Source organism: Mobula hypostoma, chromosome 30, assembly GCF_963921235.1.
Source record: "Mobula hypostoma chromosome 30, sMobHyp1.1, whole genome shotgun sequence".
NCBI lineage: Eukaryota > Metazoa > Chordata > Chondrichthyes > Myliobatiformes > Myliobatidae > Mobula > Mobula hypostoma.
Genome location: NC_086126.1, coordinates 20,710,315 through 20,736,614, shown reverse-complemented (window position 1 = coordinate 20,736,614; position 26,300 = coordinate 20,710,315). Strand labels below are relative to the sequence as shown.

At 49.2% G+C, this 26,300-nt stretch overlaps 1 protein-coding gene across 6 annotated transcripts in view; it reads right to left on the bottom strand.

The window, feature by feature from the left end:
* Positions 1 to 26,300, bottom strand: part of LOC134339794 (pyruvate carboxylase, mitochondrial-like) — a 978,567-nt gene that overhangs the window by 25,756 nt on the left and 926,511 nt on the right. For all 6 annotated transcript variants that reach the window (XM_063036574.1, XM_063036571.1, XM_063036570.1 and 3 more), the window contains 2 exons: positions 4,808 to 5,052; positions 2,773 to 2,952 (listed from right to left, as the gene is read on the bottom strand). In XM_063036574.1, coding sequence (XP_062892644.1) covers positions 2,773 to 2,952; positions 4,808 to 5,052 — 425 coding nt within the window. The remainder of the gene's footprint in view (positions 1 to 2,772; positions 2,953 to 4,807; positions 5,053 to 26,300) is intronic.

Genomic DNA, 26,300 nt, shown 5'->3' with positions numbered 1-26,300 from the left:
GAAACCACAGTAAGAGGGTGGGGGTGGAGGACAAGCTGACAGGTGAGAACAGGTGTGGGTGGATGATGTGAGAAGCTGGCAGGGGATAGATAGAGTGGTGAAGGGTTGAAGAAGGAAGGATCAAAAGTGGACGCTACCTCCCACAGTGTGAGGCCAACTCGCTCTTTCTCTGTAGGATGAACCAAGACAAATAATCGAAAAGAGCAATATGGCAAATAAAAAATGGCGAGGGTTTTGATGTGGCAATAGGCGCTGAATTGCACTGAATTAATTACAGGTTATCTGACACTTAATGAGTTCCATCACAAGCTGAAAGTGTCCCACTGCGCAGGAAAGCAGCATCCAACATCAGGGACCCACCACCCAGGTCATGTGATCACCGGGGGGGGGGGCAGGTCATGTGATCATCAGGGACCCAGCACCCAGGTCATGTGATCATCAGGGGACCCCCCCTCAGGTCATGTGATCATCAGGGACCCACCACCCAGGTCGTGTGATCACCAGGGGACCCCCCCCCCCAGGTCATGCGATCACCAGGGACCCCCCCCCACAGGTCACGTGATCATCAGGGAACCCCTCACCACCCAGGTCATGTGATCATCAGGGACCCCCTCACCACCCAGGACCTGCTCTCTTCTCACTGATTCCATCGGGAAGGAGGTACAGGAGCCTCAGGACTCACACCACCAGGTTCAGGAACAGTTATTACCCCTCAACCATCAGTTCAAAGATGAAATTTCAAAGTAAATTTATTTTCAAAACACACGTTACCATATACAATCCTGAGATTCATTTTCTTTTGTGCAGAGTCAACAGAATAATAACCATAACAGAGTCAGTGAAAGACCTCACCAACTTGGTGTTGAACTAGTGTGCAAAAGACAACAGACTGTGCAAATACAAAAATAAATAAACACACAAACATACAAATAAATAAATAAACAAGCAAGCAAGCAATAAATATCGAGACATGAGATGAAGAGTCCCTGAAAGTGTGTCGACAGGTTGTGGGAACATGTCAGTGATGGGGCAAGTGAGGTTGAGTGAAGTTATCCTCACTGGTTCAGGAGCCTGATGGTTGAGGGTAATAACTGTTCCTGAACCTGGTGGTGTGGGACCTGAGGCTCCTGTACCTCCTTCCCGATGGAATCAGTTCAGAGTTGAGGTTATCCTCACTGGTTCAGGAGCCTGATGGTTGAGGGGTAATAACTGTTCCTGAACCTGGTGGTGTGGGACCTGAGGCTCCTGTACCTCCTTCCCGATGGAATCAGTTCAGAGTTGAGGTTATCCTCACTGGTTCAGGAGCCTGATGGTTGAGGGGTAATAACTGTTCCTGAACCTGGTGGTGTGGGACCTGAGGCTCCTGTACCTCCTTCCCGATGGAATCAGTTCAGAGTTGAGGTTATCCTCACTGGTTCAGGAGCCTGATGGTTGAGGGTAATAACTGTTCCTGAACCTGGTGGTGTGGGACCTGAGGCTCCTGTACCTCCTTCCTGATGGCAGCAGTGAGAAGAGAGCATGTCCTGGGTGTTGGGGGTGTCTGATGATGGACGCTGCTTTCCTGCGACAGCCTTTCGTGTAGATGTGCTCAGTGGTGGGGAGAGCTTTACCCATGATAGACTGGGCTATATCCACTACTTATTGTATTCTCCCAAACCAGAGGGGTGTAATTTCACTTGCCCCCTTCACTGAACTGTTCCCATAACCTGTGGACTCACTTTCAAGGACTTGTCATCTCATGTTCTCAGTATTTTTTGCTTATTTATTTATTAATATTGTTGTTTGTATTTGCAGTTTGTTGTCTTTTGCACTCTGGTTCTTTGTTGCCCTGTTGGGTGCAATCTTTCATTGATTCTATTGTGTTCCTTGGATTTACAGTGAAGGCCCACAAGAAAATGTATCTCAGAATTGTACACGTACTTTGCCAATAAATTCACTTCGAAGTTCGTCATAACTGATATTGATGGTGGAACTCACCACAGCTCTGTCAATTCACAAGCAGTGGGCCAAGGCAGAGAGGAAGCCTTCTGAAGGGAAGGCCATGACTCTGGGCCAAGATGCTCTCCGTGCCCACAGCTCTACTTTCTGTTCACCCATAACTGTGTGGCTGCGCACAGCTCAAACACCATCTATAAATTTGCCGATGACTCCACTGTTCTTGGCAGAATCTCAGCTGGTGAAGAGGAGGAATCATGCAGGATCCCACCCACCCTGCTCATGGACGTTTCGCCCCACTCCCATCGGGGAGGAGGGGATGTATCATCCGCCCCAGGACCACCAGACTCAAAACCCCCTTCCAATCTGCTCCCTCCTGTCTGCCCCACCACGCAATAAGATAATCACCTTCGACTAGGTACCCTCTCTCCTAAACATTCCCTCCCCCACCACCCCCCGAACACTCCCGCCCCCCCCCAACATCGCAGACACCCCCTCCCTGCTCCAGCACCGGCTCGCGGAGGCTGCAGTGTGCCCCCGTGTGCAGTCACTCATCCGGCCCCCTCCAACGGCCTCTCCCACCGGGGGCAGGGAAACACCGCCACCGCCCGCAGGTTCCCCTCCCGGTCACACACCGTCCCGACTCGCCATACCTCCAGTGTCGCTGGGTGCGAACCCCAGCAGCACCACCTGAAGGACCGCAGCGGCTCCCGTCCCTCCCCCACCCAGGTAGGGATGGGGGTTAAAAGCTGGCCTGGCCAAACAACACCAGGATCCCAACGTACATCAGACAAGGGACGACCCTGTGGGGAGAGGGGCAGAGGAGCGGGACCTTACCTTGGAGCGAAAGGGCTCGGGAAAGCCCCCGTGAGGAATGCCGATGTATCCCTGCAGGAACTCCACCACGGACTGTGGGAAGGACAGCTCCTCGGCCTCAGTCTCCACGTCCTCTCGGCTGAGGTTGTTCTGCACCATGAACTGGGCCAGGTCGCCCACGATCTTTGACGACGGTGTGACCTGTCCGCGGGAACAGTTGCGGGGGGAGAGGGGGGAGACATTAGCTCTCGGGAACGAAGGAAGTCTGGACCTGCTGCCCACTTGCTGGCTGGTTTATGATCTGTACCCGCTCTGCCATCCTCCAGCCCGGTCCGAACCCTTCTGTGGACTGAGGAAGGGGAAAGACCCCGAGCTCCATTATGTTCGACTGGGACTGAACGGCGTCAGCTTTGACTTGGTCTCTGCGGGAGATGGTACTGACGGTCCAGCACCCACAAGACAGCAATGTCGTCCGTTAACTGGAGAGACTTTACCCTGGTGTCTGAGTTCTCAAAGTGCTCCCCTCAGCGCCGGACAGGCGGGACTAGGCCACCGAATGCTTTGGAGCTCAGTGTGGCGGGTGTCTGTGTGTCATCCCAGGGCTGAGGCTGATGGACAGACCGTAATGAAGCTACCAACTCCAGCCACACCTGGCAGCCGGGGTCCGGGCCAGGCCCTCTCACTATTGGTTACCAAGCCGCCCAATCCTGTGGGGCTGCTCTCCAGCAGCCAATAGGAGAGTGGAAGCTTGTCACCTGGCAGCATGGCTGCAGACAGTGGCAGGTGTGGTAAGTCAGTTGGGGGATCTCCTGGTAGGGTCCACTCCTGGGCCAGGCGGACATGGCCAGCCACAGGTGTGGACAGCGGGCCACAAAGAGTTCTTCCTCAGATGATTCACACGTCAAGGACCAGTGGACACAGATAGAGTGGATGTAGAGAGGATGTTTCCTATCGAGGGGGAGTCTAGGACCAGAGGACACAGATAGAGTGGATGTGGAGAGGATGTTTCCTATAGTGGGGGAGTCTTGGAGCAGAGGATACAGATAGAGTGGATGTGGAGAGGATGTTTCCTATAGTGGGAGAGTCTAGGACCAGAGGATACAGATTGAGTGGATGTGGAGAGGATGTTTCCTATAGTGGAGGAGTCTAGGACCAGAGGACACAGATAGAGTGGATGTGGAGAGGATGTTTCCTATAGTGGAGGAGTCTTGGACCAGAGGATACAGATAGAGTGGGTGTGGAGAGGATGTTCCCCATAGTGGGGGAGTCTAGGACCAGAGGACACAGATAGAGTGGCTGTGGAAAGGATGTTTCCTATAGTGGGGGAGTCTAGGACCAGAGGACACAGATAGAGTGGATGTGGAGAGGATGTTCCCCATAGCGGGGGAGTCTAGGACCAGAGGACACAGGTAGAGTGGATGTGGAGAGGATGTTTCCTATAGTGGGGGAGTCTAGGACCAGAGGACACAGATAGAGTGAATGTGGAGAGGATGTTTCCTGTAGTGGGGGAGTCTAGGACCAGAGGACACAGATGGAGTGGATGTGGAGAGGATGTTTCCTATAGTAAGGGAGTCTAGGACCAGAGGACACAGCCTCAGACTAGTCCCGTTAGGACAGAGATGAGGAGGAATTTCTTTTGCCAGAGGGTGGTGAATCTGTGGAATTCTTTGCTACAGACAGCGTGGAGGCCAGGTTATAGGGAGTATTTAAAGAGGAGTCTGATAGGTTTTTAAGGGCATCCAATGTTACGGGGAGAAGGCAGGAGAATGGGGTTGTGAGGGATAGTAAATCAGCCATGATGGAATGGCAGAGCAGACTCGATTGGCCAAAATGTCCTAATTCTGCTGCTGTCTTATGGTCTGGCATTGTGATGCTGTAATCACTGAATCGATCTCCTCTCTCATGTTGTGTTCACTTTAAGAGACAAAGTCTGATGTAATGAAGTCAGGGCAGTCTCTCCTTTTGGACAAACAAAGAGGCACTAAAAGCTTTCCTGGATGATCCCCAACACCCCATGGTTCGGGTTCTAACTCTGGCCATCTCCCTCAACCCTCACCTTTATCAAGTCTCCCAGCAGCTTGTTGGCCTCGGTGTAGGCCTTCTTGACGGCCTTGAACTTGTTGCCCAGCCCCATGCTGTGGGCCTGGAAGTGGAGGTTGGTGTACTGTCCGCCAGGAATCTCGTTCTCGTAGATGTCCGAGTTGCCGGACTTCATGGTGGCCGTGCAGTCGAATGGTGCGTAGAGCTGCCGGGTCACCTCCCAGTACTCACTGTAGTCACTGACGTTCTCCAGGTTGATGCCTGAGGGACAGAGCAGGGAAACAACTCGCTAAGTCCTGCACACCAGTGACCCTACACTCAATGGCTATGTTATTCGCTACCCCGTGTTCCCGATAAAGTGGCCACAGCATGTATGGTAATGATACGTCAAGCAAGAGACAATCTGCAGACGCTGGAAATCCAAGTAACACACACAAAATGCTGGAGGAACTCAGCAGGCCAGGCAGCATCTATGGAAAAGAGTAAACTGTTGATGTTTCGGGTCGAAACCCCTTAGCAGAACTGAAGAGAAAAGATGAGGAGTAGATTTAAAAGGTGAGGGAGGGGAGGGAGAAACACAAGATGAAAGGTGAAACTGGGAGGGGGAGGGGGTGAAGTACAGAGCTGGGAATTTGATTGGGGAAAGGGATACCGGGCTGGAGAAGGGGAAGTCTGATAGGAGAGGACAGAAGGCCAGGGAAGAAAGAAAAGTGGGGAGGAGCATCAGAGGGAGGCGATAAGGTGAGAGAGGGGAAAGGGGATGGGAAATGGTGAAGGGGGAGGGTTATTACCAGAAGTTCGAGAAATAGGCATTCATGCCATCAGGTTGGACGCTACCCAGATGGAATATAAGGTGTTGTTTCTCCAACCTGGGTGTGGCCTCATCACGGCAGTAGAGGAGGCCATGGAGTGACATATCGGAATGGGAATGGGAATTGGAATTAAAAGGGGTGGCCACTGGAAAATCCCATTTTTTTCTGGTAGGTGTTCAAAGTTCAATGTGCTGTGCACTCAGAGATACTCTTCTGCACACCACTATTGTTTGAGCTAATGTCACCTTCCTGTCAGTTTGAACCGGGTATTGTCGAAGTACATATACACCACCATATACAACCCTGTCGGCATACTCCATAAATCATAATATAATACAATCAAAACCACACCAACTTGGGTGGTCAACAAGTGTGCAAAAGGCAACAAACTGAAAATCCAAAAAGAAATAAATAATAACAACAATAAATTAATGAGCAATAAATATCAAAAGCATGAGATGAAGAGACCTTGAAAGTGAGTCCGTGGGTTGTGGGAACATTTCAATAATGAGGAAAGTGAAGTTGAGTGAAGTTATCCTCACTGGTTCAGGAGCCTGATGGTTGAGGGGTAATAACTGTTCCTGAACCTGGTAGTGTGGGACCTGAGGCTCCTGTACCTCCTTCCCGATGGAATCAGTTCAGAGTTGAGGTTATCCTCACTGGTTCAGGAGCCCGATGGTTGAGGGGTAATAACTGTTCCTGAACCTGGTGGTGTGGGACCTGAGGCTCCTCTACCTCCTTCCCGATGGAATCAGTTCAGAGTTGAGGTTATCCTCACTGGTTCAGGAGCCTGATGGTTGAGGGGTAATAACGGTTCCTGAACCTGGTGGTGTGGGACCTGAGGCTCCTGTACCTCCTTCCCAATGGCAGCAGTGAGAAGAGAGCTTGACCGGGGTGGTGGGGTCCGTGATTGTACACGCTGCTTTTCTGTGACAGTGTTTTGTGTAGGTGTGCTTGGTGATGGGGAGAACTTTACCCGTGATGTGCCAGTGATGGAGAGGGCTTTACCCGTGATGCGCCAGTGATGGGCAGGGTTTTACCCGTGATGTGCCAGTGATGGGGAGAGCTTTACCCGTGATGTGCCAATGATGGGGAGGGCTTTACCCGTGATGTGCCAGTGATGGAGAGTACTTTACCCGTGATGTGCCAGTGATGGAGAGTACTTTACCCGTGATGCGCCAGTGATGGAGAGAGTTTTACCCATGATGTGCCAGTGATGGGGAGAGCTTTACCCGTGATGTGCCAATGATGGGGAGGGCTTTACCCGTGATGTGCCAGTGATGGGGAGAGCTTTACCCATGATGTGCCAATGATGCGGAGGGCTTTACCCGTGATGTGCCAGTGATGGAGAGTACTTTACCCGTGATGTGCCAGTGATGGGGAGGGCTTTACCCGTGATGTGCCAGTGATGGAGAGAGTTTTACCCGTGATGTGCCAGTGATGGGGAGAGCTTTACCCGTGATGTGCCAGTGATGGGGAGGGCTTTACCCGTGATGTGCCAGTGATGGAGAGGGCTTTACCCGTGATGCGCCAGTGATGGGCAGGGTTTTACCCGTGATGTGCCAGTGATGCGGAGAGCTTTACCCGTGATGTGCCAGTGATGGGGAGGCCTTTACCCATGATGTGCCAGTGATGGGGAGAGCTTTACCCGTGATGCGCCAGTGATGGAGAGAGTTTTACCCATGATGTGCCAGTGATGGGGAGAGCTTTATCCGTGATGTGCCAATGATGGGGAGGGCTTTACCCGTGATGTGCCAGTGATGGGGAGAGATTTACCCGTGATGTGCCAATGATGCGGAGGGCTTTACCCATGATGTGCCAGTGATGGAGAGTACTTTACCCGTGATGTGCCAGTGATGGGGAGGGCTTTACCCGTGATGTGCCAGTGATGGAGAGAGTTTTACCCGTGATGTGCCAGTGATGGGGAGAGCTTTACCCGTGATGTGCCAGTGATGGGGAGGGCTTTACCCGTGATGTGCCAGTGATGGAGAGGGCTTTACCCTTGATGCGCCAGTGATGGGCAGGGTTTTACCCGTGATGTGCCAGTGATGGGGAGAGCTTTACCCGTGATGTGCCAATGATCGGGAGGGCTTTACCCGTGATGTGCCAGTGATGGAGAGTACTTTACCCGTGATGTGCCAGTGATGGGGAGGGCTTTACCCGTGATGTGCCAGTGATGGAGAGTGCTTTACCCGTGATGTGCCAGTGATGGAGAGGGCTTTACCCGTGATGTGGCAGTGATGGGGAGGACTTTAACCGTGATGTGCCAATGATGGAGAGTACTTTACCCGTGATGTGCCAGTGATGGGGAGGGCTTTACCCGTGATGTGCCAGTGATGGGGAAGGCTTTACCCGTGATGTGCCAGTGATGGAGAGGGCTTTACCCGTGATGTGCCAGTGATGGAGAGTACTTTACCCGTGATGTGCCAGTGATGGGGAGGGCTTTACCCGTGATGTGCCAGTGATGGGGAGGGCTTTACCCGTGATGTGCCAGTGATGGGGAGGGCTTTACCCGTGATGTGCCAATGATGGAGAGAACTTTACCCGTGATGTGCCAGTGATGGGGAGGGCTTTACCCGTGATGTGCCAGTGATGGAGAGTACTTTACCCGTGATGTGGCAGTGATGGAGAGGGCTTTACCCGTGATGTGCCAGTGATGGAGAGGGCTTTACCCATGATGTGCCAATGATGGAGAGGGCTTTACCCGTGATGTGCCAGTGATGGGGAGGGCTTTACCCGTGATGTGCCAGTGATGGGGAGGGCTTTACCCGTGATGTGCCAGTGATGGAGAGGGCTTTACCCGTGATGTGCCAGTGATGGAGAGTACTTTACCCGTGATGTGCCAGTGATGGAGAGGGCTTTTCCCGTGATGTGCCAGTGATGGAGAGTACTTTACCCGTGATGTGCCAGTGATGGGGAGGGCTTTACCCGTGATGTGCCAGTGCTGGACAGGGCTTTACCAGGAAATCCCTGCCATACCCTCTGCAGGAACTCCGATCCTTCCTAAAGATAGAAACTGTGCTTGCGTTTCTCAGACCAAGAAGGTTACTGCGAGCTTCGGCACAGCTTTTTAAACTCGTAGAGTCAAAGAGCACTATAGTGCAGAAACTGGTCCTTCGGCCCATCTAGTTAGTGCCGGCCTGTTCTGCCTAGTCCCATCTACCTCCACATGGACGAAATCCCTCTAACCCCTCTCCCATCCATGCACCTATCCAAAATGTTGCAATTCAAATGTTGGCAGATGAAGTTCAAGCTGTTGAATTGAAAGGTGATTTACCTTGGAAGGTGGAATTTGGACGCTGAAAGGACGGACTCTTAACAGTGCGGAGGAACAGAGGGATCTTGGGTTGCCGCACAAGATGATAGGGTTCTTAAGAAGGCGTATGGTGTGTTGGCCTTCATTAGTTGGAGTGGTGAGTTCAAGAGCCTTGAGGAAATGTTGCATTTCTATAAAACCCTGGCTAGATCACACTTGGAATATTATATTCTGTTCTGGTTACCTCATTATGGGAAGGATGTGGAAGCTTTAGAGAGGGTGCAGAGGAGATTTGCCAGGACGCTGCCTGGATCAGAGAGGGTGCAGAGGAGATTTGCCAGGATGCTCTCTGGGTTAGTGAGTCTGCAGAGGAGATTTATCAGGATGCTGCCTGGATTAGAGAGGGTGCAGAGGAGATTTGCCAGGATGCTGCCTGGATTAGAGAGGGTGCAGAGGAGATTTGCCAGGATGCTGCCTGGATTAGAGAGGGTGCAGAGGAGATTAACCAGGATGCTGTCTGGATTAGAGAGGGTGCGGAGGAGATTTACCAGGATGCTGCCTGGATTAGAGAGGGTGCAGAGGAGATTTGCCAGGATGCTGCCTGGATTAGAGAGGGTGCAGAGGAGATTTGCCAGGATGCTGCCTGGATTAGAGAGTGCGCAGAGGAGATTTACCAGGATGCTGCCTGGATTAGAGGGGGTGCAGAGGAGATTTACCAGGATGCTGCCTGGATTAGAGGGGGTGCAGAGGAGATTTGCCAGGATGCTGCCTGGATTAGAGGGGGTGCAGAGGAGATTTACCAGGATGCTGCCTGGATTAGAGAGGGTGCAGAGGAGATTTACCAGGATGCTGCCTGGATTAGAGAGGGTGCAGTGGAGATTTACCAGGATGCTGCCTGGATTAGAGAGGGTGCAGAGGAGATTTGCCAGGATGCTGCCTGGATTAGAGGGGGTGCAGTGGAGATTTACCAGGATGCTGCCTGGATTAGAGGGGGTGCAGAGGAGATTTACCAGGATGCTGCCTGGATTAGAGAGGGTGCAGAGGAGATTTACCAGGATGCTGCCTGCATTAGAGAGGGTGCAGAGGAGATTAACCAGGATGCTGCCTGGATTAGAGAGGGTGCAGTGGAGATTTGCCAGGATGCTGCCTGGATTAGAGAGCGTGTTTTATGAGATCAGGTCAAGCCAGTGGGGGGTTTCTCTTTGAAGTGAAGGAGGATGATAGCTGACTTGATAAAGGTGTGCAATATGACAGGAGGCAGAGGTAGAGTGAACAGTCCGAGACTTTTTCCCAGGGTGGAAGTGTCTCACGTAGGGTGGCAAAGTACAGGCTGGATGCCAGAGGTATGTTTTTCACACAGAGGGCGCTGAGTGTGAGCAACACCCTACCAGAGGCCCCTAACGTACCTGCCTCTTAGAAAGTCTCAGATAGGCCATGGGAAACAGAGAAATGGAGAGCTCTGTAGCAGGGAAAGGTTAGATTGATCTTAGAGTAGGTGCAACATCATGGGCTGAGGGGCCTGTTCTGTGCTGTAGGGTTCGCTGGTCTACAAACTCTCACCTACCGTTTCCTAAGACAGCTCATTCCTCACCCTCACCACCCTCTAAGTGAAGAAGATTCCCCTCATGTTCCTCTTAAATATTTCACCTTTCACCCATAACCTATGACCTCTAGTTCCAGTCTTTATTCTGTGAGGGGTTTCAATGGAGCAAATGGCGACAGTACAGTCAGTAACCATGGATACGCTCAACAATGGCAGTGTGGCACGGCATCTATGGAGGCAAATAAACAGTTGCTGTTTCAGGCCGAGACCCTTCACCAGGTCACCATAGCAGGGCGGGGCAGGTGCAGAGTTCAGAACCAGTACACAGAACATAGAACATAGAAATCTACAGCACATTACAGGCCCTTCGGCCCACAATGCTGTGCTGACCATGTGCTGACTCTCGAAACTCCCCAGAATTTCCCTAGGGCATAGTCCTCTATTTTTCTCAGCTCCATGTACCTGTCTAAGAGTCTCTTAAAAGACCCTATTGTATCCGCCTCTATCGCCTTTGTTGGCAGTGCATTCCACACACCCACCACTCCCTGTGTGAAAAATTTACCCCTGACATCCCCCTCTGTACCTATTTCCAAGCACCTTAAAACTATGCCTCCTCATGTGGGTCATTTCAGCCCTGGGAAAAGCCTCTGACTATCCACACGACCAATGCCTCTCATCATCTTACACACCTCCATCAGGTCACCTCTCATCCTCCGTCGCTCCAAGGAGAAAAGGCCGAGTTTACTCAACCTATTCTCATAAAAGGCATACTCTCCAATCCAGGCAGCATCCTTGTAAATCTCCTCTGCACCCTTTCTATGGTTTCCACATCCTTCCTGTAGTGAGGTGACCAGAACTGAGCACAGTACTCCAAGTGGGGTCTGACCAGGGTCCTATATAACTGCAACATTACCTCTTGTCTCCTAAACTCAACCCCATGATTGATGAAGACCGATGCACCGTATGCCTTCTTAACCACAGAGTCAACCTGCGCAGCGGCTTTGAGTGTCCTATGGACTCGGATCCAGCTTGTACCCAACCTTTTCAATTCAGCCTGGCGTTTATATCGGTCAAACCTCAGGCCCTTCCTTGCTCTCGTACCCAGCTGTGGGGACCGGGTACGAGAGTGAGGAAAGACCCAGTGTTTGGACGATCGAAGCACAAGGTCAGATTGAAAAGGTCAGGCTGATGGGACCGGAGGTGAGGACAGGTCGATTCTGCTCGCTGTCCCACGAGATCTACCTGACCCTGCGTTGAACCGACGCTGGGGCCCGTCTCTGACAGGCTCCTGAATCGGCTGCAGTGATGACTGGCTTCGTGTCTGTGGAGTCACTTTTGTGAAACCAGTTCTGAATGCTCTTCGCTTCCTTTCATAGTTTGCACGGTTTTGTTTTGTCTGCAGGTGGGGTGTTTGATGGTCTTTGGTCAATGGGTTCTGTTGGGTTTCTTTGTTTTGTGGCTGCCTGTAAGGAGACGAATCTCCAGGCTGCATGAAGTTCATGTACTTTGATAATAATGTACTCTGACCTTTGAACACCTGAAAACAATTACAAAGCCTTGAAGGAAAAGGGATACTGTATTAATGAGAGAGATCTTTCAGAGAATTATAAATCAGACGATCTTGTTTTGTGCCGTGTGCTCCTAGCCCTTCAAACAAGGGAGCGTGCGGCTTGGTGAATATGACTCAGGACTGAAGCCATCTGTTTGCTGACTCAGAATAGATTAGAACACCGTTAAATAGCCCCTCTGCCACCACGCACATTTTATTCCTAACATCGGCAAGTTAATTAACTCCGCTCTAAAGCAATGCAGCCGTGGGTGTAATCATGTATCTCACTGACGCCGAAATCTGAAGTCCCACACCACCAGGTTCAGGAACAGCTACTTCCCTTCAATCATTCGGTATCTTGAACCGACCCTAATCACTACCTCAGTATAACAACACGATGACCATCTAGTACTACAATAGACCTTTCGTCTTCATCATCAATCATAATGTGCCGTGTTGCATGACATGGGCAATGCCATCTTGGACAATGTCTCCCATCCACTACATAATGTACTGGGTGGGCACAGGAGTACATTCAGCCAGAGACTCATTCCACCGAGATGCAACACAGAGCGTCATAGGAAATCATTCCTGCCTGTGGCCATCAAACTTTACAACTCCTCCCTTGGAGGGTCAGATACCCTGAGCCGATAGGCTGGTCCTGGACTTATTTCATAATTTACATATTATTATGGTTTTATATTGCTATATTTATACTATATTCTTGGTTGGTGCAACTGTAACGAAACCCAATTTCCCTCAGGATCAATAAAGTATGACTACTATGACTATGAATTGTGGTCTTCCATTTGTCTTTAATCTCAGAAGGCTCAAATGGGCTCTACAAAACTCTTGCCTGTCCATCCCTTGACATAGCTCATTAACGTTATACACTGTCACTTTCTCTTCCATCACCTTTTCCCGTCACTGCAAGATTTTCGAGCTTCTCTTTCCTCAGGATGTCATGGAAATTCCAGCCTTCTTTCTAGTCTGTTCGACACACACAAGGTACAGGAGGAGCTCAAGAAGGCGGCATCCATCGCCACCTCCTCTCGGCTCCCATCGGGCAGGAGGTATAGAAGTGGGAAGTCCCACAGCACCAGCTTCAGGAACAGCTACTTCCATTCAACTGCTGGGTTGTTGAACCCATCAGCACAGCCCTAATCACTACCTCAGTACAGTAACACGATGACCATCCGGTACTGCAGAGGACCTTCATTGTTCTAATTGTGTTCTTTCTTGTAAAAAATGTATACCATTTATGTTTCTCCTGCAATTTGATTCCAAACAATTACAGAAGATCTGTCTCACACACGAAAAAATCTGTAGTTGCTGGAGATTCAAGCAACACACACAAAATGCTGGTGGAACGCAGCAAGCCAGGCACAATCCTCTCCTTCCCTTCTTACTCCATCCCTAGTTTTTTTTTCTTTCTTTCCTTCTCACAATAACTCCTTGCCTGTTCTCCATCTTCCTCTGGCGCTCCCCTCCCCCTTTCTTTCTTCCAAGGCCTTCCGTCCGATGATCCTCTCCCTTCTTCAGCCTTGTATCCCTTTTGCCAATCAACTTCCCACCTCTTGGCTCCATCCCTCCCCCTCCTGTCTTCTCCTATCATTTCGGATCTCCCCCTCCCCCTCCCACTTTCAAATCTCTTACTATCTCTTCTTTCAGTTAGTCCTGACAAAGGGTCTCGGCCCGAAACGTTAACTGTACGTCTTCCTATAGATGCTGCCTGGCCTGCTGTGTTCACCAGCATTTTGTGTGTGTTGACAGAATATCTCTCTGGTACTTCCCACTACCTCCCCTCTCCCAGCCCCCCTTCCCACTCTCAGTCCACAGTACATACCCGTATCAGAGTCAGGTTTATCACCTCTCACGTACGGCATGAAATGTTTTGTTTTGTGGCAGCAGCAGTACAGTGCAATACATAAAATTAATACATGACTGTGAAAAAGTCATAGGCACCCTGGGTACATATATGTTCATTAGACTTTTGCACAGTACTGTGTCCCTCTATTTATCTATCTAATTATCTGTCTATTTGTCTGTTTGTCTCCCTATCTATCTATCTATCTATCTGTCTATCTTTTTATCTAATTATCTGTCTGTCTGTCTTCCCATCTAGCTATCTAATTATCTGTCTATTTGTCTGTTTGTCTCCCTATCTATCTATCTATCTAATTATCTATCTGTCTGCCCATCTTCCTATCTATCTATCTGGCCCAACGAGTCCGTGCCTCTCGATTAAACCCAGTTTGAAATGTGGGAGGAAACCGATCTCCTGCAGAAAACGCACGTGGCCACGGGGAGTTTGTGGAAACTGATTGCAGACATCGACGGGAATTGAACCCACGTCGCTTGCGCTGTTATTGTGTTACTGTGTCGCTGTTATCGTGTTATCGTGTCGCTGTTATCGTGTTACCGTGACGCTGTTATTGTGTTACTGTGTCACTGTTATCATGTCACTGTTATCGTGTTACCGTGTCACTGTTATCGTGTTATCGTGTTACCGTGTCACTGTTATCGTGTTACCGCGTCACTGTTATCGTGTTATTGTGTCACTGTTATCGTGTTACCGTGTCACTGTTATCGTGTTACCACGTCACTGTTATCGTGTTATTGTGTCACTGTTATCGTGTTACCGTGTCACTGTTATTGTGTTACTGTTATCATGTCACTGTTATCGTGTTACCGTGTCGCTGTTATCGTGTTACCATGTCACTGTTATCATATTATTGTGTCACTGTTATCGTGTCACTGTTATTGTGTCACTGTTATCGTGTTACCGTGTCACTGTCATTGTGTCGCTGTTATCGTGCTATCGTGTCGCTGTTATCGTGTTACCGTGTCACTGTTATCGTGTTAGCGTGTCACTGTTATCGTGTTACCGTGTCACTGTTATTGTGTTACTGTTATCGTGTTACCGTGTCGCTGTTATCGTGTTACCATGTCACTGTTATCATGTTATTGTGTCACTGTTATCGTGTTACCGTGTCACTGTTATCGTGTTATCGTGTTACCGTGTCACTGTTATCGTGTTATTGTGTCGCTGTTATCGTGTTACCGTGTCACTGTTATCGTGTTATCGTGTCACTGTTATCGTGTTACCGTGTCACTGTTATTGTGTTACCGTGTCACTGTTATCGTGTTATCGTGTCACTGTTATCGTGTTACCGTGTCACTGTTATTGTGTTACCATGTCACTGTTATCGTGTTACCGCGTCACTGTTATCGTGTTACCGTGTCACTGTTATCGTGTTACCGTGTCACTGTTATTGTGTTATCGTGTCGCTGTTATCGTGTTACTGTGTCACTGTTATCGTGTTGCACTAACCGTTACGCTGGCGTGCACCAAGCCTGCTTCCGGACAACTGAAATGCTGAGTAAGTCTGACAGAACCCTCCAGCTCGGGGCCACTGTTTGATATGCCAGGCAGGCAGTATCTGTCTCTCTGTGTAAGCTGCTGTGTGCCAAGTCTGAATGAGCAGTTGACAGGCTAACTACATCGAGACACGCCACAATGGCCAAACATGATTGGAATATGTCTTTCTTCATTTGCCAACACTTGCCTGCTGCTAACTCCGAGGCAGTGCTAACAACGCAGATTGCACTGCCTGGCAACGGGGATGAACTTCCCACCTCTCCACACACAGAGGGTAGACATCTGTACCCAGCGTTGTGCAACGGGCACCGGTGCCCGGGACCTTTGTGTTTGCCACAGATGTTTTAATGACTCAAATGAAAATTTACGTGGTCTGATTAGTAAGCGCACAGATGATATCAAAATTGGGAGATTGAAGAAGGCTATTTAAGGATCAGCTGGAAAGTTGTGCAGAGTAGTGGCAAATAGGATTTAGCCCAGACATGTGGGGTAATATACTTAGGAAAGTCAAATTCTGGGAGGTCATGAAATATGGAGCACACAGTCCTGTGCAGAAGTCTCAGACACATAAATACAGGTAGAGTGCCTAAGACTTTTACACAGAACTGTATTTCTCAATGTGGAGCAGAGAGCGAGTTTGTAAATCTGGCGGGAGCAAAGGGTGAGGGTGGGGCACCGTGGGAGGGGTGTGGGACAGGTGGCAGAGAAGGAGTGTCAGGGGTGGGTACAGACACACCCAGCCCTGAGACACCAGGCAAGGTCATTTGATTCCAAACAATTGGTTTATTGATCATTACAGAATGTCTCTCTGGTGCTTCCCGCTCCCTCCCCTCTCCCTTCCCCTTTTCCCAACCATGATTCCCCTCTCCCTGTCCCGTTCCTTCTCTCAGTACTACAGTACTGCCCAAACCTCTTAGGGACCTGAGCTACTCAGTGATATGAGACTGAGTCTTCTGCACAGAGCGGGCTCCCCGGTCTGCTCCGGTACCTAACAAAGAGGCTGCTGGTTGTATACCTCTGTCTTCTGCTGCCATAACCCATCCACTTCATGGTTCAATGAATTGCTGCCACATGATTGGCTGATTTGATATTTGCATTAACAAGTAGGTGTACAGGTGTAGATGTAAAACTAGAGCATCATTTTAAGGTGATTGGAGGAAAGTATAGGGGGGAATGTCAGAGATAAGTTCTTCACACAAAGAGTGGTGGGTGTGTGGAACGTCCTGCCAGGGGTGGTGCAGAGACAGATACATTAGGGACATTTAAGGTGATCGGAGGTAAGTGGTGGGTGTGTGGAACGTCCTGCCAGGGGTGGTGTAGAGACAGATACATTAGGGATATTTACAGTGATGAAGGGTAAGTGGTGGGTGTGTGGAACGTCCTGCCAGGGGTGCTGTAGAGACAGATACATTAGGGACATTTAAGGTGATGGGAGGTAAGTGGTGGGCGTGTGGAACATCCTGCCAGGGGTGGTGTGGAGACAGATACATTAAGGACATTTAAGGTGATCGGGGATAAGTGATGGGTGTGTGGGACATCCTGCCAGGGGTGGTGCAGAGACAGATACATTAGGGACATTGAAGGTGATGGGAGGTAAGTGGTGGGTGTGTGGAACGTCCTGCCAGGGGTGGTGTAGAGACAGATACATTAGGGACATTTAAGAGACTCCTAGACAGACACATGGATGACAGAAAAATGAAAGGTTATGTCAGAGGGAAGGGTTAGATTGATCTTAGAGTAGGTTAGAGTAGGCACAACATCGAGGGAATAAGGAGAGGGACATGTCAATCCCATTCTCTTGCCTTCTCCTGGTATCCTTGTATAACCTACCCTCAGTGGCCATGTTATTCGCGACCTCCTGTACCTAACTGAGTGTATGTTCATGGTCTTCTGCTGCTGTAGACATCCACTTAAAGGTTTGACAATGTTGTACGTTCAGAGATGCTGTTCTGCACACCACTGTTGTAACGTGTGGTTATCCGAGTTACTGTCAGCTTGAACCAGTCTGGCCATTCTCCTCTGACCTCTCTCATTAACAAGGCATTTTCACCCACAGAACTGCCGCTCAGTGGAGATTTTTTGTTTATCACACTATTCTCTGTAAACACTAGAGACTGTTGTGAGTGGAAGTCCCAGGAGATCAGCAGTTTCTGAGATACTCAAACCACCCCATCTGGCACCAACAATCATCCACAGTCAAAGTCACTCAGGTCACAGTTCTCCTCCATTCTGATGTTTGGTCTGAACAACTGAACCTCTTGACCATGTCTGCATGCTTTTATGCATTGAGTAGCTGCCGCGTGATTGGCTGACGAGACATTTGCATGAATGAGCAGTATAGGGGAACCGAATACATTAACGAGCAGCTGTACCCAAGTGGCCACTGAGTGTAACTTTGGGCCTTCAGTCTCCGGAGCAGAAAGATCAATGGGAGTCGCAGATAAGGTCTCTGCAGCGCAGTGCATTAACCTGACAGTAATGTCACGAGGTGACGTTTAAGCCGAGCTGGAAGAAAAGCAGTAAACCTAGAAGCTCAGTTGATAAGGAGTCAGTTTTCTGAATTAGAAGTGATTTAGCTTGAATTGCAAACGCAGCTCGTCAGTTCTGTTTTCTGTTGGACAACTCGGGTATTGTGTGGTTCGGGGTTTTGGCTCTTCCAGTGGATGTGAGGTGAAAGATTGCTTGGAAGGGCTTGTTCCTCCATCTGATATTGCAATTTATTTGCATTTAATAAGCACAAATAGTACAGCACAAGAACAGGCCATTCAGCCCAACATGTCAGTGCTGACCATAGACCATGGACCACAGAATATAGACCGGTGTGGCTGCTTCAGGTTGGCGGGGTGGAGATATGTCTCTACCAAAGGAGGTGTGAGGTGCTCCTTCCCTCCGCTGGCCTGCAGGTCACCCTTGGGCAAGGTGTAGCACCTGCTTAGCCCCCCGATCAGGGTGACGTGAAGCCGTGGCAGCAGGTGGTGGATGGTCGTGTGAGCAGCCGGTGCAGATCACAAGTCCTGGTTATGTGACCACTGACACCAGGCAGACAATCTCCACCCCTTCCCTCCCACATAGAGGTCCACTTTTCTATCATCTGTGTGTCTATCTCAGAGTCACTGAAATGTCCCCTCCGATCACCTTAAATGTCCCTAATGTATCTGTCTCTACACCATCCCTGGCAGGACGTTCCACACACCCACCACTCTCTGTGTAAAAACCCACTATTCCTTCCTGCAATCACCTTAACATTATGGTTCTTTATATTTAGCCCCCTCAGGCCTGGGAAAAAGTCTCTGGCTGTCCTCTTAGTCAATGAATCTTGTACACCTTTCTCTCACCCTCCTTCGCTCCAAGAGAAAAGCCACAGCTCGTGGAACCTATCCACATGCTCTCTAGTCCCATATACAAGTACACCTGGTTTCTGCTGTTCCTGTGCTCTCTTTGGTCACTGACCCAAAACGTTAAATCTGTCAACATGGTAACTTCTGGCTCCGCTCTTACCCCCTCGTTTCTCCTCACCTACCTATCACCTTTCTTTTGTTAGCTGTGCTGGCCAACTGTTCCTCTGAGCAGGAAATTTCTACATGGCCTGGAAACTGCACAGTGCATTAAGTGTTCTTTTTTTTTTGTAATATGCAAACAATGAATGTTTACAGTGAAAATTGAGAAATTACATGCTTTTGATTTTATTTATTAATTGAAGGGAATAATGAAATTCTCCCCCAGTCCAAAGACACATCAGTTGGTAGGTTAACTGGTCATGGTAAATTGTCCTGTGATTAGGGTAAGATTAAATTGGGCAATTACTAGGTGGTTTGGCTCAAAGAGCCAGGAGGGCCTAATCTGCACTTTACCTCAATAAATTAAAAAAAACACAGTACAACATAGAAAATCTTCCACATTTTGTAAAATGTTTCTAGTTGCATGGCAACAAAGGCTGTGTGCTCGGGGGCATTTCAGTTACTGTGCGGCCACCCACCCGCACAGCCACCTTCTTCCCTTTCTCCTATGGTCCACACTCCTCTCTACCGCATTCCTTCTTCATCAGGCCAACACCTTTTCCACATATCACCTCCCAGCTTCTCACTTCAATCCCCCCCTCTCCCATCTCACCAGGTTCCAGCTGGTACTCCTTCCCCTCCCACCAATTTCTTATCCTGGCTTCTGTCCCCTTCCTTTCCAGTCCCAATGAAGGGTCTCGGCCCGAAGCGTCGACTCTCTATTCCTCTCCATGAACGCTATTCGACCTCAGTTCCTCCACCATTTTGTGTGTGTTATGTTAAGTCTGTTTCTCTCCCCACAGATGCTGCCTGATGTGGTGAGTAATCTGCATTTTCTCAGTTTTATTTCTAAAGGACAGCATCTCAAGTTTCCAAATCAAACTTGCTCATTACACAACACCCATTCCAGAAGTACCTTTCCCCAAATGGGCTCAACCACAACCACAAGCTGCTCTTTTTGTAGCCATCTTGCTCAATGGTACAATATTTCTTTCTGGGTTATAGACCTACACCTACATAGAGTGGGTGTGGAGAGGATGTTTCCTATGATGGGCGAGTCTAGGACCAGAGGACACAGATAGAGTGGACGTGGAGAGGATGTTTCCTATAGTGGGGGAGTCTAGGACCAGAGGACACAGATAGAGTGGATGTGGAGAGGATGTTTCCTATAGTGCTGGAGTCTATGACCAGAGGACACAGATAGAGTGGATGTAGAGAGGATGTTTCCTATAGTGGGGGAGTCTAGGACCAGAGGACACAGATAGAGTGGATGTGGAGAGGATGTTTCCTATACTGGGGGAGTCTAGGACCAGAGGACACAGATAGAGTGGATGTGGAGAGGATGTTTCCTGTAGTGGGGGAGTCTAGGATCAGAGGACACAGATAGAGTGGATGTGGAGAGGATGTTTCCTATAGTGGGGGAGTCTAGGACCAGAGGACACAGATAGAGTGGATGTGGAGAGGATGTTTCCTATAGTGGGGGAGTCTAGGACCAGAGGACACAGATAGAGTGGATGTGGAGAGGATGTTTCCTATAGGGGGGAGTCTAGGACCAGAGGGCACAGATAGAGTGGATGTGGAGAGGATGTTTCCTATAGTGGGGGAGTCTAGGACCAGAGGACACAGATAGAGTGGATGTGAAGAGAATGTTTCCTATAGTGGGGGAGTCTAGGACCAGAGGACACAGATAGAGTGGATGTGGAGAGGATGTTTCCTATAGTGGGGGAGTCTAGGACCAGAGGACACAGATAGAGTGGATGTGGAGAGGATGTTTCCTATAGTGGGGGAGTCTAGGACCAGAGGACACAGATAGAGTGGATGTGGAGAGGATGTTTCCTATAGTGGGGGAGTCTAGGACCAGAGGACACAGATAGAGTGGATGTGGAGAGGATGTTTCCTATAGTGGGGGAGTCTAGGACCAGAGGACACAGATAGAGTGGATGTGGAGAGAATGTTTCCTATAGTGGGGGAGTCTAGGACCAGAGGACACAGATAGAGTGGATGTGGAGAGGATGTTTCCTGTAGTGGGGGAGTCTAGGATCAGAGGACACAGATAGAGTGGATGTGGAGAGGATGTTTCCTATAGTGGGGGAGTCTAGGACCAGAGGACACAGATAGAGTGGATGTGGAGAGGATGTTTCCTATAGTGGGGGAGTCTAGGATCAGAGGACACAGATAGAGTGGATGTGAAGAGAATGTTTCCTATAGTGGGGGAGTCTAGGACCAGAGGACACAGATAGAGTGGAGGTGGAGAGGATGTTTCCTATAGTGGGGGAGTCTAGGACCAGAGGACACAGATAGAGTGGATGTGGAGAGGATGTTTCCTATAGTGGGGGAGTCTAGGACCAGAGGACACAGATAGAGTGGATGTGGAGAGGATGTTTCCTATACTGGGGGAGTCTAGGACCAGAGGACACAGATAGAGTGGATGTGAAGAGAATGTTTCCTTTTATGGGGGAGTCTAGGACCGGAGGGCACAGCCTCAGAATAGAGAGGTGTCCATTTAGAACAGAGATGAAGAGGGATTTCTTTAACCAGAAGGCTGTGAATGCCAATATGAATTTGAGCTGCCTTAACGACTGTTGCCCGGTAGCACTCAGATCAACAGTGATGAAATGCTTTGAGATGTTGGTTATGACTGGACTGAACTCCTGCTCAGCAAGGACCTTGGCCCTTGCAATTTTCCTATCGCTACAATAGGTCAACGACAGACACAATCTTAATGGCTCTTCACACGGCTTTAGCCCACCTGGTGAACACAAACACCTACGTCAGGATACTGTTCATCGACTAGAGCATCCAAAATTCCCACAATCCTGATTGAGAAGCTGCAGAACCTGAGTCTCTGTACCTCCCTCTGCAATTGGATCCTCGACTTCCTAACTGGAAAACCACAGTCTGTGCAGATTGGTGATAACATATCCTCCTCATTGACGAGCAACACTGGTGCACCTCAGGGGTGTGTGCTTAGCCCACTGCTCTACTCTCTATATACACATGACTGTGTGGCTAGGCATAGCTCAAATAACATCTACAAATTTGCAGATGATACAACCATTGTTGGTAGAATCTGAGGTGGTGACGAGAGGGCATACAGGAGTCAGATATGCCAACTGGTGGAATGGTGCCATAGCAACAACCTGGCACTCAACGTCAGTAAGACGAAAGAGCTGATTGTGGACTTCAGGAAGGGTAAGACAAAGGAACACACACCAAACCTCACAGAGGGATCAGAAGTGGAGAGAGTGAGCAGCTTCAAGTTCCTGGGTGTCAAGATATCTGAGGATCTAACCTGGTCCCAACGTATCGATGCAGTTATAAAGAAGGCAAGACAGCGGCTATACTTTATTAGGAGTTTGAAGACATTTGGTATGTCAACAAATACACTCAAAAACTTCTATAGTTGTACGTTGGAGAGCATTCTGACAGGCTGCATCACTGTCTGGTATGGAGGGGCTACTGCACAGGACCGAAAGAAGCTGCAGAAGGTTGTAAATCTAGTCAACTCCATCTTGGGTTCTAGCCGACAAAGTACCCAGGACATATTTAGGAAGCGGTGTCTCAGAAAGGCAGTGTCCATTATTAAGGATCTCCAGCACTCAGGGCATGTCCTTTTCTCACTGTTACCATCAGTACAGAAGCCTGAAGGCACTCACTCTGCGATTCAGGAACAGTTTCTTCCCCTCTGCCATCCAGTTCCTAAATGGACATTGAATCTTTGGACACTACCCCACTTTTTTAATATACAGTATTTCTGTTTTTTTGCACAATTTTTAATCTATTCAATATATGTATACTGTAATTGATCTACTTATTTATTATTATTATTTTAATTTCATTTATTATTATTTTTATTACTATTATTTTATTCTCTCTCTGCTAGGTTACGTATTGCATTGAACTGCTGCTGCTAAGTTAACAAATTTCACGTCACATGCCGGTGATAATAAACCTGATTCTGATTCTGAATCTGTGGAAGGCATTGCACTGGATGGCTGTGCAGGCCAAGACGTTGGATATATTTGGAGGGGTGGTTGATACTCAGGAACTCAAAGGTCACGGGGAGAAGGCAGGAGAATGGGGTAGAGTGGCATAATATATCAGCCATGGTGGAAGGGTGGAGCAGACGATGGGCTGAATGGCCTAATTTTGCTCCGAGGGTCTTATGGCATTAAAGTCTGGGTGAAGTGAGATACTGACCGGTGTGACGGTAAATCAATGGGTGACGGTTCCTTCTCTGACGACAGGTGAACTAACTTGTTAATGGAACTTCACAAGAGGTTTTAGGAAACCCAACTGGTTGGTGGTATCATGACATCTGCCTTTAACCTTCCTTGCATCCATGTCTGTCGCACTAAATTCATTATCAAGTACACCATGTCACCATATACAATCCCGAGATTCATTTCCTTGTGGGCATTCACAGTGAATCCAAGAAGTCCATACAGTGAGTCCACAGGTTGTGAGAACAGTGATGGGGCAAGTGAGGTGAGTGAAGTTATCCCCTCTGGTTCAGGAGCCTGATGGTTGAGGGGTAATAACTGTTCCTGAACCTGGTGGTGTGGGACCTGAGGCTCCTGTACCTCCTTCCCGATAGAATCAGTTCAGAGTTGAGGTTATCCTCACTGGTTCAGGAGCCTGATGGTTGAGGGGTAATAACTGTTCCTGAACCTGGTGGTGTGGGACCTGAGGCTCCTGTACCTCCTTCCCGATGGAATCAGTTCAGAGTTGAGGTTATCCTCACTGGTTCAGGAGCCTGATGGCTGAGGGGTAATAACTGTTCCTGAACCTGGTGGTGTGAGTCCTGAGGCTCCTGTACCTCCTTCCCGATGGAATCAGTTCAGAGTTGAGGTTATCCTCACTGGTTCAGGAGCCTGATGGTTGAAGGGTAATAACTGTTCCTGAACCTGGTGGTGTGGGACCTGAGGCTCCTGTACCTCCTTCCCGATGGCAGCAGCGAGAAGAGAGCATGTCCTGGGTGGTGGGGGCCCCTGATGATGGATGCTGCTTTCCTGCGACAGCATTTCCTGTAGGGTCAATGCTCAATGGTCGGGAGGGCTTTACCCGTGATGGACTGGGCCCTATCCACTATCCTTTGTAGGATTTTCCATTTAAGGACATCGGTGTTTCCACACCAGGCTGTGATGCAGCCAGTCGATAGACTCTCCACTACACATCTATAGAAGTTTGTCAAAGTTTTAGATGTTGTGCGAATAAGCACACAGATGTGTTTTATCATTGCCATTTATACAGTGCTGGGTGTCAAATGTGGTATAATCTGTACGATGAGGAGAACAAAAGATCGAGAGAGTGTCGTAACTCTCATCCTGTTTGAGAAGTAAATGGCTTTTGGGTAGATTGTTTAGACAATGGTGATATTGAAAGCTCCCTGTCTGAAACGTAAGACAATTTAGTCGTCCTGCTCTGTGCAAGGCTGTGCTGATGGGATGGTGGTGAGGGGCTGAATTCAAGGTCCCAACACACCTGTCCTGCTCACGCTACCCAGGACATGCGGATGGAGCACCAGGATACTCTCAATGGGCTGAATGGCCTCCTCTTGGGCGCGTGGTGGCTGTGGCTGCTCCTGATTTCTGACCGGCTTCCGGGAATTAAGAGGAGTGGAGTGGCACCGGAGAGAGCAGGGAACACAGTCATGGAACGCCATGGCAGAGGGACTGGGCAGTGAGGAAGAGGTAGGGAATGTCTGGGACAGGCTGTTGGGGGGGGGGGTGGCGGCGTGGACTGTGTAATGGGAGTGGTCTTGCCTTACCACCCATGCCTCAGGGACCTGTGAGCAGTTAATACCATACAGTGCAAAAGTCTTAAACACGTATATATTGCTAGGGTGCTTAAGACTTGCACAGTACTGTAGTAATTTTATGTATTGCACTGTACTGCTGCCACAAAAAAAACACATTTCATGACATGTGTGAGTGATGATAAAACCTGATTCTGATCTGGGTCTCTGTTGTGGACTGAGAGTGGGAAGGGGACAGGGAGAGGGGAATCATGGTTGGGAAAAGGGGAAGGGAGAGGGGAGGGAGCGGGAAGCACCAGAGAGACATTCTGTAATGATCAATAAACCAATTGTTTGGAATCAAATGACCTTGTCTGGTGACTCAGGGCTGGGTGTGTCTGTACCCACCCCTGACACTCCTTCTCTGCCACCTGTCCCTCACCCCTCCCACGACGCCCCACCCTCACCATTCCCAACACCCTTTACTCCCGCCAGATTTACAAACTCGTTCCACGTTGACAAATACAGGACTGTGCTAAAGTCTCAGGCACCTTTGCTCAGTAGACCCTTGCACAGGACGATACAAGACAGAAACAAGCCCTTCGGCCCACATGTCTATGTAAGGGGTTTCTGCTTTTATGTTACTGCGTAGGCTAATTCAAATGGTTCTTTGTTATGTTGTATGCTGAGAAAGTTCTCGCGCTAGCAGCTTGTTTGGGTTATATTATTGATAAGAGAGCGTAGGAACCAATGGGTGTCCATGTTATTCTTTCTAGTGTGTCCGTAAGCTATGGTGATGCGTGGGTTTTTGGGGAGAAGGCGTGATGGACGGAGAGAGAATGGACAAGGTGCCGTGAGCTGGCTAACGGGGTCAGACTCCGAGCAGGAGTCCGAGGTCCAGGGTTTTTGGTGAGGAGAGGAGACGGAGACAGACTGGTGTGGAGCGTCTGGCCGACCACCGTGGTTGGTCCCAGGCGGCAGGTCGAGGTGGTCAGAGGGGATCGAATGGTGAAGAGAGGATCGTTACTAGAGCTCCAACTGTTTGTGCACGAAGAGATTGAACTTTGATAAGTGTGGCGCCTTTTATTTTCCTTTTATGTTTTATCTCTATTAATTATATAGTTCCAGTAATATCTATAAACTGTAAGTCATTTAATCGTATATGGTATATTGTCTGTTATTTGGGCGGGGTGGGGTACATCACACAGCATCCACACTAATTTAATTACCCAGTTTGGCGGGGCTGAGGGCTGTTTCCCTAGACGACAGCGAGTTGAGCAACCCTGAGGCTGGCCGGGGGGTTACGTCTATGTCGACCACAACAAGCCCATCTGTAAACAGTTGGTCTCCCTCGGTCGTACATTTTTATTTGCTGTGAAGCCTCCACCTCCAAAACCTCTGAGATAGAGCATTGCACACAACAGCCATCTTCTGGAGGGATTCCTCCGCGGTTCCTCTCCAACCTTTTGTCACCTGTCATTAACCTGTGCCCTCTCGTGCATGGGGACAAGTATCCCAAAACTCTGCTCCGTTCACACCCCTCTTACTGACCTCCCCAGAGTTCTCTGGTGTCAGGAGTGGGGAAAAACAGTAACTTACATCGTGAACATTTCTGAGAGAACCACCTTCTCCTGAACGTTTTCGATCGATCTGTCTGACCCACACTAGTTCACTTCCAAGTCCACTTCACTGAGAGACCGTCCCTTTCCCGTATGGAAGCTTCCCCAGCATTT